The sequence below is a fragment of the Hydra viridissima genome, unplaced genomic scaffold (genome assembly GCF_058129835.1).
Source record: "Hydra viridissima isolate aposymbiotic clone 2 unplaced genomic scaffold, HvirCarnegie_v1 scaffold_5, whole genome shotgun sequence".
In the NCBI taxonomy this organism is placed as follows: domain Eukaryota; kingdom Metazoa; phylum Cnidaria; class Hydrozoa; order Anthoathecata; family Hydridae; genus Hydra; species Hydra viridissima.
This window is the reverse complement of record NW_028324304.1, coordinates 6,154,294-6,169,481: the sequence shown is the minus strand read 5'-3', so window position 1 is coordinate 6,169,481 and position 15,188 is coordinate 6,154,294. Positions and strand designations below refer to the sequence as shown.

Sequence of the window (15,188 nt, the reverse complement as noted above, 5' to 3'; positions counted from 1 at the left end):
AGTCTCTATGTGCACTTTTCTGTAAATGCTGTAACAAATTAAAAGTTACTCTAGTTTTAAATTTTTCCTAAATTATGGTTTCAATTAATGTTAAATGCACATCAGTAGCATTTTAAGGCAATCTATTTAATTTATCTTTAAGAAAAATGTTATTATTAAACTAATAATGTTTCTATTATTATTTTTATAATTCTTTTTGTTATTATTTTTTTTTTTTACTATTATTATTTGTATTTTGATTGTAATTATTTTACATCTTTGATTTTAAAGAATTTTGTGTTTCTCAAATCCAATAGAAGTTTTTTTTTTTATTTTTTTTTTTTTGTAATATGGTTGAAGATATGGTTGTAAAGTTGCAAAATGTCAACTGGATGCCAACCCTGGATGCTCCTATTTAAACAGTGATTTTATCAAAAATAATTTTTAACTAAGTTTTGTTTCTAAATTATTGATTCCTTATGTCAGTTTTTATTTAGTTAATTCAGTAAAAATTTTATAAAATGGAATTTACAGAGTTGATTAAGACATCAAAGGTAGATGATGTACTGCTATTGCGGCACGGTCATCCAAAAATTACTGGTACTTTATGCTTGACGAGTCACCATATTATATTTGCTGACCGCTTTTCTGAGGAAATTATGGTAAGTCATGGTAAGTTTTGTTTACCTGGCAAATGTTAATTACTTATGTTAATTGCAAAATACTAATGAGTGTTAATGATAAGCCATTATACTTCTTTCTGTTTTGGTAGTTACCTACTGCTATTTAGTTTAAGATGTAAACATTATTGTTGAATGTTATAACTCAAAGATCATTTGTTTATTGTATCAGTTTTTTTAAAATAAAGTTAAGTAAAATACTTAAGGTTATAAAATTTAAACAAAAATTAAGTATAATTTCACTTCTCTTTCACATTTCTCTTCTTTGACACTTCTCTGGTAAAATAAATGAAGAAATTTAATTTGTCATATTCAAATAAGCTTAAAAAAAAAAAGTTTAGCAGTTTAGCATTAAGCAGCAGTTTATCATGAAGTATAAAGTTTTGGGGGAAAAAAAAATTGTTGCTCTCATTTCAGTTAAAAGTAGGAGTTTGACTTAACACTGGGTTGAAATATACAAAGGTGCTGCAATATTTGGTTTAAATGCTACAGTAAAACTTAAGACACTTATTATCTTTTTTGCTGTTTAAATAAAATACTACTGTATTGTGCTTACACTCTGGCATATACATTATTTATTATAAATATTACAGTAAAATTAAAGCAGTATTGTTTTTTCATATATTACATTTTGTAAAGTTTTTGCTTTCATAATGTTTGTTTTTCATTCTGTTTGTTTTCATATTTTTATGTTTGTTTTTCATATTTTTATGTTTGTTTTCATATTTTTATGTTTGTTTTTCATATTTTTATGTTTGTTTTCATATTTTTATGTTTGTTTTCATATTTTTATGTTTGTTTTTCATATTTTTATGTTTGTTTTCATATTTTTAAGTTTGTTTTTTTATTTTGTTAAAGATTCTCTACTTGTTTGTTGAACATATTGAGAAGAAACTTTCACCCAATAATTGTTTGTTGACGATTGTATGTAAAGATCTTTCATCTTTTAAATTGAGGATACCTAGAGAAGAAGACGCTTTTAATATTGCATCATCAATTGAAGCCCTTAGTACTCTAGGTATAATTTGAATTTCTAAGTTTGTTTTTAAACAGATTTCAATTGTTATTATCTTTTTGATAGTCTGTACTATTTCAGTTTTTTTTTCTTTGTTGTTTTTAAGATTATGGTTTAGGAAGGTCAAGAAATGCTGCTGTGTTTCTGTAAATCAACTTGTTTAATTTTCTTTTCAGAGAGTGCAGCTTCTTACTATCCATACTATGTCAATAGAATAAATTTTAACATTGAGTGCGATGGATGGGCATTGTTTGATATGAAGATTGAATTAGCCAATATAATTGGTGATTCTAAATCATGGAAAATAAGCAATATTAATGCAAAACATGAGGTATGTGTATTTTTCTATTGAGTGAACTAGAAATAATAGTGGTAAACTAGAAATTTCTTGGTTCTTTAACAGCAATTTCATGTTTGAGCATAAGTACTGAACTATTTATTTTAAAACTCTTAACTGCAAGTTTTAAAAATTTGTAATGAATAATTTTGATTTTTAAAAATTGCATTTAAGAGTTTTAAAATTAATAACAGAACCAGAGAATATGGACAATATGAACATAAGAATATTTTTTTAATCTGTTTTCAAGCCAAGTACTACCCTAAGTCAAATGAGCCAACCTGCCAAGTTGCCTTAACCTGGGTTTAACCATGATCTATGTTTATTTATGTCAATGTTAGTTTATTTTAAATAAATGGTGTTGTTTGGCAAAACAATAACCATTAATTTAAAATAAGTTAACATAAAATTTAGTTATACCATTGATATTGCAGTTTTTTTTTTTGTTTTTTTTTTGTATCCTAGGTATGCTTGTCTTACCCCACACTAGTAATTGTGCCTTCTAATGCTACCAATGAAATGATTAAAAAGTCTGCTAAGTTTCGTCATGGTGGTCGGTTTCCAGTCCTCTCTTATTTGCACACAAATGGAGTGAGAATACATTTTTTTTCTTTCTTTATTCTACTTTATGAAGTTTATCATCTTCATTTTATCATCATATCATTATAATTCTCTCCCATTAGATATTCCTTTTTCTCCTACATATTCTTCTTACAGTTATAAAGATAGCATTGCAATTCAGAATATTTAACTATGCAAAATTTGTAGTTTGTGTGAAACAACAAAAAGTTTTGAAAAAATTCATCAGAAAAAAATTTGTTGCTTTTAATAATAATGCATATAAGTATTAGTTTCTATATATAAAATCTATTGGTTGTCAGGTACCATTAATGCGCTGTTCTCAACCTCTCAATGGTCAAAGTGTTAAGCGGTGCAAAGATGATGAAAAACTTCTTTCACTTGCAATTGCTGCTCATGCAAAGAAAGGGCATATTATTGATACCAGATCTCAGCAGGCTGCTTCAAGTCATCGCAGTAAAGGTACTGCAGTAAAATGCATTTTTTAAATTACTCATGCTGTTTTTAAAGTGGCTCAAAATATGTCACTTTAATCACAATAAAAGATAGTAATCATATTGTAGGGGGTGGTTTTGAAGAAAGCGATTATTACGCACAATGGAAACAAACATTTCACAACATGGAACCACACTTTTTTTTAAGTGAAAGCTTATTCAAGTTGTATGAAGCATGTATAGATCGTAAAAACAGTGCATGGCTCAGTAAATTGGAGGCAAGTGGCTGGTTAAATTATGTGCAGTGTGTTCTCATAGCAGCTCTGAATACAGCCAGACACATACATTTTGAAGGTAACATAAAACATCTTTTTTTTGTGAAAATTCAAACTTTTATATTTAACACTCTTTATAATGATGTCACTATGATAAGCAAAAATTTTCAAAAAAAGTTTGATATGGGCAACTTAGACTATCTTACAGCTAACACTTTCTTACACCTAACAACTATCTTACACTAACTTCCACCATGATAAGAAAAAACTTTTCAAAAAGAGGTTGGTGTATAAGTATTTACTGGTTAACTTTTTGGATCCAAGGCACTACAATTTAAGTACTAGAGTTATTATGATTTTTATCTCATATAAAATGAACAAAAGGTAACCATGAGTTTTTCTAAATTTAGAAATCATGATGGATTCCTTTTTTTTTTTTTTTTTGTTTAAACAATCTTTCATAATCTGCAATAAGAAAGGAATGTAAATGTACACTGCAATAAGAAAGGAATGTAAATGTACACTGCAATAAGAAAGGAATGTAAATGTACACACCAGTACATTTTTTTTAAGCTTGTTTGGATACTCCATGTAAATTGACCACATACAAATGAAAATTTGAATACCAGTTCTGTAATTCCAAATTCTCAACAGATAGTGTTGTTTGTCCAGATCAAAATAAGACAGAACATATTATTCAATTTGTTTTTCATTAGAATTCTTCTGCTAGATGTTGTATATTGTGTAACTTATTTTAAATTTGATTCTGGAACTAAACAAAAAATAGCACTTGCAATGTTACTGAAGAATTCTTTAAGCCATTAAACTAACTTAAAAATGATTGTTGTTTGTAATTAAACAGTCTTCAGTCAATACTGGTTAAATAAGAAAAGAAAATATTATTGGGTTTTAAGAAGGAAATTTTCTATTTTAATGTTAATATTCTTCATATGCTGTGCTCTTTTTTTGATAGAAGGTTGTAAGTAAAGAATTAGACAAAACTATTAAAAGCTCTATTCCACTTTGTAATTATGGTTTGTGTTCTTGACCAGTTCTACTTGGTTACACCTAGTATAAAGTGGAAAGTATCGAGTAGTTTTTGGAGGTTTAAAATCATGGAGTTAGGCAGGGGAAAAGTGCTCAGGTGACCTTTTTTAATAGATACAATTCCACCTATTTTAAAGCTTAGAAAAACCCATAGTGCTGTAATTTTATTGCCTCGGACCCAAAATTTTGACCAGTCATAACTTGAATTAATTATTTTTTTGAAAAAAATATTTGTATTTTTAATGGTATCATTATAATGAGTGAAAATTAGACTGTTTAAAGAATATTTCTTATTGACACTGATTCTCTTAGAAAATGTTACTAATAATTACTTTTTTGTGTGTAATTTGTCTATTAAAAAGTTATACTTTCAGCTTCGCCAACATTAGTTCATGGGGAAAAAGGAACAGATTCTACATTGTTGGTAACGTCGTTAGCTCAAATATTGCTCGATTATCGATGTCGAACTGTTGTTGGGTGAGCATAATATGTATAAAAAATGAACGTAAAATATTTTCGATCGCTTTCTTTTCATTTTAAAAACTTGAAAAATATTTTTTATATTCAATTTTTTTTTTAGCCTTCAGTCACTAATTACCCGAGAATGGATTTGGGCAGGCTATCCATTTACTGAGCGTCATTTAAAGATCGGTGTTTCTCCAAACAAGAGAAAAGAACAAGCGCCTGTTTTTTTAATGTTTCTTGACTGTCTACACCAGGTATGTTAAAGACAATTAAAAAGTTAGAATATTTAAAATTAGAATATTTAAAATTAAAATATTTTTTTAAATCCAACCACTAGTCACATGCTTGATAATCCGAATGATGAAATTATCCAAGTAACAAATGGTGTATTTGTATATTAATAAATATTATTATTTGTAGTTTAATGAAATAAATATTAATATTTGTAGTTTAATGAAAATGAGTAAAATTAGGGCACTTTTACTTCTTTTTATAATTTATTTCAGATAATGGTTCAGTACGCATCATCGTTTGAATATACCGAAGACATGCTATTATCTCTTGCTGAACATGCGTATGCTTCCCAATATGGTATGTCATAATTGATGAAGTACCCAAGATCACCAACGTAGTTTATTTGAGATTTTAAGTCCGGTAGTGTCTCTGAGTGCATAAAAAAAAAAACGAATATATTACCTTAGTGTTTTATTTTGTCCAGGAACGTTTTTGTTTAATAATCAGTTGCAGAGGGAGCAGTCGAAATTGACAGAGCGTACTGTATCATTGTGGTCGTATATGAATCGCCAAGAGATGCGTATGATTTTGTATAATCCTATATACGAAGAAAACAAAAATATTTTGTGGCCATCCGCTTCTCCTCAAAGTTTAGTAAGTATACTTGATTTGTGTGAAAGTATCTTTTACTAGACTGGAAAAGTATGATGCCTTTTTCAGTCTAGTAAGATGCTCTCACTTTTTATCTTTGATACAAAAGCTTTTTTAGAATATGGTCACCACCCTAAAGAAGGGGAAAAATTGCTGTTTATTCTTGTTTAGGCTAAATGATAATGTGTGGGGAAAAAAAGAGACGTTTTAACTGTACATTTTCTGTTTAGTGGCTATGGGAAAGGATGTTTAAAAAGACTTCGCACAACTCTGAATCATTAAAGGAGACAATAGTTAGCGTTAAAAATGAAAACGATTTACTCAAAAAAACTGCGAAGCAGCTGCAAACGTATGAATTTAAATATTTACTCTTTATATTTGTTTCATTAAATGACAGATTTGAGTTTAAAATAACTTAATTCTCTAAACAAGTTGTAATGATGCCTTTTTAAACCTATTGACTTCCTAAAGTGGAGAGGTCTGAATCTAAAGTAGCAAATAAGTATATCACAGGCTAATCACGACAGTGGTAGTGTACACATCGAAATTTGATAACAATTTTTCAGCCTTCTCAGGGATCGAAAAAGCAAATTTGATAAGTAATGTTTGGGGAGTTGGGACCGAAGAAATGGATAGTAGCAACTGTCTGGCAAGTGCCCAAATGGTTTGTCAATTTTATTCTGTCATTTTAATGAACTCAGACCGGGGTGCCCACTAAAATTTAAATTTAATAGTAGAATACAATCCACTGCAAGTAATAAGGATTTATCAAATAAGTTAAATACACCGTTTAGATAGGTAGAGTCAGCGATGTTTAAATTCAAAAACAAAAAGAAAAAACAAAAATTAAGGGTAATCTCTTTTATATGCTGTGTCTTAATTTCTACTTAAAGGACGTCATTTTTGATTGGAGATTTTCAACATTCTCATTTCTTAAAGTGATTTTTCACTTTAACAAGTGAGAATGTTTTTTCTTAGACATCACCAAGAAAATTGATGTCAGTGCCAGACTCGAGTGCTACGGAGTTTTTGGCAAGGCTTCTCACACTACTTTTGACTTTAAAATATATTCCATGCGTATAAGTGGAACTATTTTTCCGAATGTAGCCAACATTGTAACTTCATCCGAAACTAAGCAGACAACGCTGACGCCAAATTTTTTCAATGATATTACTGCAGCTTTTTTTTCGGCCGACTGAGATCAAGAAGTTTAATTCAGGTCCAGAACGGATTTAATATTTTCAAAGTAGTGTACTCATCCAGTAGTATAAAACGATTCCCACTTAACATTCACACCAGCTGCAAACTTTTTTATTATCTTGAGAATTGAGTCTTTTCAAGAGTCTGGCCTTATTTTCTAAAATAAGCTAAAATTGACTTTTGCAATTAATAAAACACTAGGAAAGTAAAACCAATCACGTTTGTGGAAACTTTTCACATCTAGTTGAATATTTCGTCAAAGGCTTCACCACTTTACCTGACGATTACGACATTTCACCTGATGATTACGACATTTGCAAATAATAGAGAATTTGTCCTTGATTATAGTATAATTGTTTTGTTTTTTATCAGGGGGTTTGGTAATTATTGATGATTTATTTAAATAGAGATTACTTATGATTCAACTTGATATTTTTTAGTATTGTTTTAATAGTTTTATTATTTCTTTAATTTTTAAGGGAATATGAGAAGCTCAAGGTGAGACTGATTTCCGAAAGGTTTTCTCCTACAGCCGACGTTTGATATCTTTTTAGTGTTTTAGCGCCTTTTCTTAGATTGTGCGTAATAAGTTACGATCGCCATAGATTCTCTTAGTGCTGCGCCGGACTTGACTTTCTCACGCTGGAGAAAAAGCCCCATTACCAAACGCGTCTATATTTATTAGAGTGCTAGCTAAGGTCTGCTTACGTTTATTATAAAGGCCTTAATGATATATTTAGATATTTTTTTAGTGAAAATTGAATAGAATTCAAGTTGTAATTTTTCTATTTTGGCAACCTTTTGTATTTATATGTATATAAATTTAGTATAAATAATACATTCAATTAGCCAGTTTTTATAAATCTAGTGCGAAATAACTCATCAAGAAATGTGCTTTTTTTTTAAGAAATGAAAAAATTATGAAAATGATTTAACCCCTTTTGTTCTTTTAAATGGGGGGGGGGGGGGGTAGTCTATTTTTAGAGATCAGACCATCATAAAATCTCATAAGAATTGAGACTTATTCACAATACTCCCGGAGTTAAAAACCAATATTTGGCCTCGTAAGCTGATACATACTTAATAAGCTAGTTTTGGTTACATTAGAAAGCAGCAAACAAAAAAATTATATTTGACTATGAAATTAAATTACAATGCATTTTTATAACTAATCTTACAACATATTGAACTTTTTTATTAATTCTCGGTTTCACGAAGGAAAACTAAAAGCCATGGTCCCACTTTGAAAACGTCACCTGTGTTTCAACGGTATCATCGAACCAGACTCACAAATGCAGTCATTACAAAACTATAAAAGGTCAAAATTTGCGTATCGGATTTGAGAAGCTGTCCATTATGTAATGACGCTATTAAACAAAACATTTTTTTCAAAGAAGCCAATTTTCCGAAAAAGTCTTATGAAGATTTAACATAAATGGACGGTGTGGTTCAAAGATAGACCACACCCTTTTTGCGTTGCTTATTTTTAGCATTTCGTATTTCGCATTTTCGGAAAACGGAAGAAGTTATCAACATAATCTTAATATTTTACTCCACACACAAGCATATACCGAAATACCAGGTGGACTCATGTGCGCAACTGCATGAAAAGTAAATCAGTCACACCATTAAAGATTTTGCAATGACGACCAGAAACTGGATTGTATCTGCACTAAAGAATAGGCGATACCGCATCGGCGGTAAAAATGCGTAAAATGAGAAACGTTTACCACAGCCTGCAGTAAATTTACCGCTTTTATCAGTATTTACCGTTTTTATCTCTATTTACCGCTTTCGATTACCGAATTACTACCTCCGTTTCACAATAGTTGTCACATTCGGATACTTTTGGTCCAAATATTGAAAATGTATGCTATTTAAATAATTTTTTTTAAAGATTTGCTAAATTTGTACCGTTCTAACTATTTTCTAAAAGTGCAAATTTTAGAAAAAAAGTTAGTTGCACCCACAACACAATACTTGTTGTATTACAGTGTGAATCTGCCCTAAACAAAGAAAAACTTCGAAGTGAAAGTCGACTCCCCATAAATTTAAAATGTAATGTCGAAGCTGTGAAGTCTACGAAAGGTTTTTTAAGTATTGAATAACTGAAATGAATGTTACTACTTTACAATTAATAAAGAACTTGTTTCTGATTCGCAATTTTTTGTTCACCTATTGATCACCTATTTTTAAGTGCCCAAGCTTCTTAGAAAGCCTTGGGTAACCCTTTTCAACAAGCCATTACTTAAGAAAATCGATCTAACACAAACGAAGCTATAGCTATAAAAGTTTTATGAAATGGGACAAGTATTATGAAACAAAATTTATGCATCAAATGTGACAAATATTGTGGAATTGAGGAAGTATAAAAAAAACATTTTTTTGTTTGGTATTTGCATTTTTATTACTAAATTTATTATTTAAAGTTTTAAACAAAGAAGTTATTAATACAAAATTAATAATCAGATTATGCATCATTTGACTATAGTAAGAGATTTACAACCTAAGATGCTCTATACTTTTTTTTCTTCCTTTTCCTTTCCCTTTTAACTTCATCATGTGACTTAGTTTTGCTTTTTTACTAGTACTACACTACTTCTTTGGGTTTGTTGGAGTGTCATTGCAATCAACAAAGAGAGACTTTGAGTTTGGATTTCACTTTGAATCCCTTTATTTCCCTTCTTGCTGAGCTTCTTGTTGAGTCCATTGACTCTCTTGAGTCTTACTTTTAGATTTTCCTAGTTGTTAAGTTTTCTCCAGTGGTGGTGTGAAATGAAGTAACTCATATTGTTCACCTTCACAAGTTTTCTCCGAATCCTTAAGGATGGAAGTAACCCTTGTGAAATTCTGACTTAGAAAAACTAGCATGCTTATGTTTTCTGGGTTTATATTATGTCTAAAATCTGTAACTCTACTACCTGCAACTGGATGGTCTCTTGATTGTCATTTACGGTTCGTTTGCAAAGCAAGTGGAGATATAATATATCTTTTTGAACTTTGTGCATGGTCATTTGTTTTTCTTCAGAAAAAAAGGTGACCTTGTACCAAACATACACAAACTACACGCACCCACACAACACTGTGTGCAACCCAACAATCTGATCATAAAAGCTCTAACATAACTTAATACAACAAACACATTTCCTAACGATAACGGTAAAATTACCTAAAAATGCAGAAAAATGGTAGATATTGGAAGTTCCGGCAACTTGAGATAATTTCCATAAAACTAGCAAAAGCGCCAAATATGGGCAAAATAATATAAAATCTTCCTTTTTTCAGATAATTTTTAAATAATTAGTTACCTCCTAAAATTAAATTATCCTCCTATATAAGTTTGACTATAGTTAAGAAAGACTGCCAGTCTTAAAGTTCTTACTTTAATGATCTGATTGCTATACCAAAACTATTTACCGAATTATTTCACCAAGCTTGACAGAGAAAAGTATAAAATTTTTGGCTCTGACAGAAAATCAGGATTTGCCGACTTCAATAAGTGCAAAAAAGTGATTAAGATGTCTCAAGGTAGCACTCTTTAACCTCCCGTTTCATGCTATTGAAACTAGTGGCTTCAAAAGTGGCTGTTGTTGAATTATCTTTGTCTGAAATATCTTTGCCACCATAAAAAGTCCAACCATATTATCCAAATACAAACTGCTAATGATTTATCGCAATCGAAAACGTAATGTAAAAAAGCAACTTGAGAGAGACACCCTGCATCGCGAAATGGCAGCTTTCACTACAGATGGATGCCTGCATGAAATGGTGATACACTCGTCTCTCTTACATTGCGTATGTTACCAAAGACTTTGAACTCAATAAGTTGTCTTTGGATTGCCAAAACTTCATTGGGAGACATACTGGTGTTTTGGTTGCACAAGGATTAGACAATATGATTTCTCAACTTCCTAATCTTTAGGGGGAAGACCTTTACAAAGTGAGTGTAACTGATGTTGCAGCCAACATGAAGAAAACAACCACGGAAAGCAAAGGAATCAGTGATCATCTAACCTGTGCTAATCATCTGCTTAACACTTGCTTGACAAAGGCTGTAAAGAAAAAGAAAGGCTCGATGCTGTAATAAAGAAATGTAAAAGACATGCTCAATAGACCCACCAAGGTTTACTGGACTGACATCAAGAAATCATGAGTAGTAGCAAATAAAGAACGAGTCAAGATCATTTATCCTGTGGTAGCAAAGTGGAGTTCCATTTTCATGATGTTTAAGTCAATTCTCAGACTTAAGGCTGGTTAATTGGTTGCCCTTAAAACCCTAAACAGACCATATCTTCAAAGCTGGATTCCGGATGAGTTAGATTTCATAGTATTTACAATATTTTACCGTTTCTGGCATGTAAAAGATGCTCTGGTTCCTGGTCTTTAGAAAAACAGATGACCATGCACAAAGTTCAAAAAGACATATCAAATCTCTAATTGCTTTGCAAAAAAACCGTAAATGACAATGAAGAGCATGACCTTCCAGTTACAGAGTGTCTACAGTACTTCATGGAAGAATTTGAGAAAAGACTACCCAATAATTGCATGAATGAGTGTTAAATACTATAAAGTAGGTTTACTTCTGCACCCATGTTACGGAATTGTTTGACAATCGCCCAACCACAATCCAGTTCACGAGCCATCGGATGTTGATTATTCTTCGTTAGAAATATCAGATCTAAATAAAGCTATGGATGCAGTGGACCTTGGGTTTTTGAAAGACAGGAGGTAGGTTTCAGCGCAGCGCCCTGGGACTTCACAGTCAAGGCAATCAAAGCTTAAGCCATTCTTGATGCTTGAATGTGAAAAATACGAGACAATTGTCTTACCTAAAAAGGGTTGTGGATGCTTTGGAATGGTGTAAGCAAAATGAAAATGAATTATCCTAGGTATAACGACTAACAGGGAGATTCCAAAAAAAGAAAGGTGCATCAGAGAAATGCGTGAAAACAACAAAGATAAAACGTGAGGCTAAAAACACTGATTTAAGACCTGGCAGGCCCCAGAAGCTGACCTACCAAGACATCGACTACATATTTAATTAGGTAAGAGTTCTAAGCTGAGTAATGTTAATTTAGCAAAGTTGTTCAACGAGAAGTTACAAGGTGTTAGGATATGCACTGAGAAAAAGAGATCAAAGAAATAAAAAATGGGATCGTTCACAGCACTTAGTTATACGCTTTTGTCAATTATAGACAGATTAAGGCGGCGTAAGTGGTGTAAAGATAGAATGCGCTGATCCATAGAAGATGAAAAAATTTTTTAAAAGACAATTCAAATTTTGAAATGATAAGGATTTCCTATCATTGTATCAGATGTTGCAACATTTTTACGGGTCAAACCAACCGATTCTTATACAAAAAAAATATTGGAAAACGTACTTTTACCATCAGCGAGCCTATTCTATAGAGAAAGTCAAGCTTTAAGCTTTAACAAGACAGAGCATCTTCTCATACAACAAAATCGATTTCCTAGTTCGCTGAGAATAATGTAACAGCCATAACATGGTGTGCACGATCACATGATCACAATTCTATTGAAAATATTTAGTCATATGTGGACAGAGAAACAGTAACCACGCTTATCACATCAATTTCGGACCTCCAGGAGAAGCTAGAGAAAGCTTGATTGAATATTCCGAGTTATCCATGAAATTTGTCAAATCTATGTTTAGCGCGTTTGAGTATGTAACAAAGTGTCTTTTTAATTGCTACTTTTGAAAATTGCACATTATTCATTGCGGCAGTTGTTTAAGGGAACAGAAGCCAGAAAAAACTTGGCAGCCACATTGGAAGGTATGAGACACAAATTGAAAATGCTGTTTATGAGTTTATACATGAGTTAATGCACGAGATTGATAGGTATTGTCTAAACACTCTAAATAAATTTTTCTTTATTTAGCTAAAATGCTGCCATTTTCATATACATAAATGTGGCAGCATCGTAAATTCGAAATTATGTGTTAATATTACAGAACTAAGTTAATTAAAATATTTTATTTTACTATACTATCATATATCAAATTATATATCAAATTTTATATGATAATATAGTAAAATAAAATATTGTAATTAACTTAATCTCTGTAATATTAACATTGTTTCCAAGCTATTTTCAGTTATTTAAGAAATCAGTCAATTTAAGCGGAGTAAAAGGATCTGCGAAAAAAATAAACGGATCTTGCTAAAAACTATAAGTTAAGAACCTCGTCCGTAACGCAATTCTTATGAAAGGGTATTCAGTAAAATGCAGAAGATCGAAGCTGATAAACCTCAACAGATCTCAGGAATTTTTAATAATTCTGTTATTAAAAATATCAATGCAGGTTTCCTTTATTTGTTCATAGAAGCATTATTTCAAAGCTAGATGATGAGTAGTGATAAGTTAATGCTAAAATTTTGTAATTATGAAACGCAGGCCAAAGAATTGCCAAGTTCTGGTAAACACATAATTGCCTATTATGATAATGATTTTATAGTCGTGTATCAAGCTTACAAACCATCAATAGCTAAATATGCAGTAGAAAATCAGCATTTTGGTGGACCTGAGTACAATTTTAATCGAATGTCTTGGATTAAAACAAGCTTTTTGTGGATGATGTACCGTTCAAGATGGGCAACCAAATGCAATCAAGAGAGAATCTTGGCTATATATGTTTCTCATTCGGGTTTTAAAGAAATTATTGAGAATGCTTACACTGTTCAAAGAGAAAAAGAAGAAAATTTAACAAAGGAGGATATATGTGTACGCTTGCAATGGGATCCTGATCATGACCCACATGGATTACCAATACAGCGTCGTGCCATACAGTTAGGTTTAAAAAACAAAATGTTAAAACGCTTTAATGAAAATTTCATTTTGAAAATAGAAGATATCACTTCTATTGTGAAAGAGCAAGAAAAGAATTTGAAAGATATTCACATGTTATCTGTTCCTTTAGAAAAAATTTATATTCTTTAAAAATCAAAAAGGACTTACATTGCAGACCACTATTTTCCTATCTTTTAAAAAGATTATTTGATTTTTTAAAGGATAATCTCTAATTTGGAATCAAATATTTGGTTGTTAGGATTAAACACATAAAAACAAACACTTTAGTAGAAGATTAAACTTTGGTAGATGTTTAAATGAACTATTTTTTAGAGTAAGCAATTAACTTTAAACATTAAAATTATCCATTTTAATGTTTAAGGTAAACATTTAAGTATGAGCAATATAAGTTGTTACATTTTTAGCCAGTGTGATGTGAAAAATTTTTTTTAAAAAACTTAATGTTATTTTGGGTGATATGTATGTATATATGTATGTAAGTATGTTTGTATGTTTTTATGTATGTATGTATGTATGTATGTATGTATGTATGTATGTATGTATGTATGTATGTATGTATGTATGTATGTATGTTGTTAAGTACTAACCTGTAAGAATTGTATTTCTGCTGTAAAATTAATTTTGCATATAGCATGTGACTTATTGTGTGCAAAACAAAACAAAATGGTAGATTTGTTTGCAAATTTGCAAACTATTCTGGTAAATAGTAGTAAGTTTCAAGTAAATATGTTAAAATTTTATTTATCTTGCACAGTAGTTTATGTGATTAAAAGGAACATTACTAAGGGTTGTCCTTTTCAATATCTGAACCACTCATTATAAATATCACAAATTTTGATATAAAAATAACTTTGTAAGTATGTTGTAAAAATATCAATAAGTTAAGACTTCTGTTTTTCAAACTCTTTTGTTTAACTTTCTTTATTTGTGGTAGATTTTTTTTAGTCTTAGGTTTAATGCAAATGTGTTGCATTTACATTTTTGAAACCAATTATTTTTATATTCTATATAAAATTTAAGTCTTTTTATAGTTGTATTAATTTGAGGAGCAACTCTTATAAATATATTTCTTATACTTAGATGAGATCAGATTGCTAGGTGTCTCCTTTATTTTTAGCTATTTTTGCAGTAGTTGAGTTGTCATTTGTTTATTATTTTAAACAATATTTATAGAAATAAAAATATTAATTTAAAAAAAAAAAAAGGAACCTGTACAATTTTTGTTTTAGCGGTTTTTTACTTTAACTGGTCTCATTCCAGTTATAAGTGAATTGAAACTTAGTATTTATCTATTAAGGACATCTATATTGCATGATTTTTTTTGAAAAACTTTCTTTTGTAGTTTTATCGGTGTGTAAAATTTTTTTGCTGATAATTTCTGATAATCGTTGAATGGGCAACAAAGAATGCTTAGCAATAACAGGATACCCAATGGCATCCACGATGTACATGGATTTCGTG

General features: G+C 30.4%; 2 protein-coding genes across 2 annotated transcripts; both read left to right on the top strand.

Annotated features, from left to right (window-relative positions):
* Positions 1 to 304: 304 nt before the first annotated feature.
* On the top strand, positions 305 to 7,786 carry LOC145188933 (myotubularin-related protein 9-like). The gene is made up of 12 exons (XM_090086883.1): positions 305 to 641; positions 1,518 to 1,677; positions 1,851 to 2,005; positions 2,477 to 2,602; positions 2,893 to 3,052; positions 3,154 to 3,378; positions 4,721 to 4,823; positions 4,927 to 5,065; positions 5,318 to 5,402; positions 5,530 to 5,699; positions 5,927 to 6,045; positions 7,376 to 7,786. Exons 1-12 carry the CDS (start codon positions 501 to 503, stop codon positions 7,437 to 7,439), a joined length of 1,647 nt encoding a protein of 548 aa, XP_089943009.1. The 5' UTR covers positions 305 to 500; the 3' UTR covers positions 7,440 to 7,786.
* A 5,308-nt stretch (positions 7,787 to 13,094) lies between these two features.
* LOC145188934 (uncharacterized) lies at positions 13,095 to 14,837 on the top strand. The gene has a single exon (XM_080065447.2). The coding sequence runs from the start codon at positions 13,263 to 13,265 to the stop codon at positions 13,854 to 13,856; it is 594 nt and encodes a 197-aa protein (XP_079921573.2). The 5' UTR covers positions 13,095 to 13,262; the 3' UTR covers positions 13,857 to 14,837.
* Positions 14,838 to 15,188: the final 351 nt, after the last annotated feature.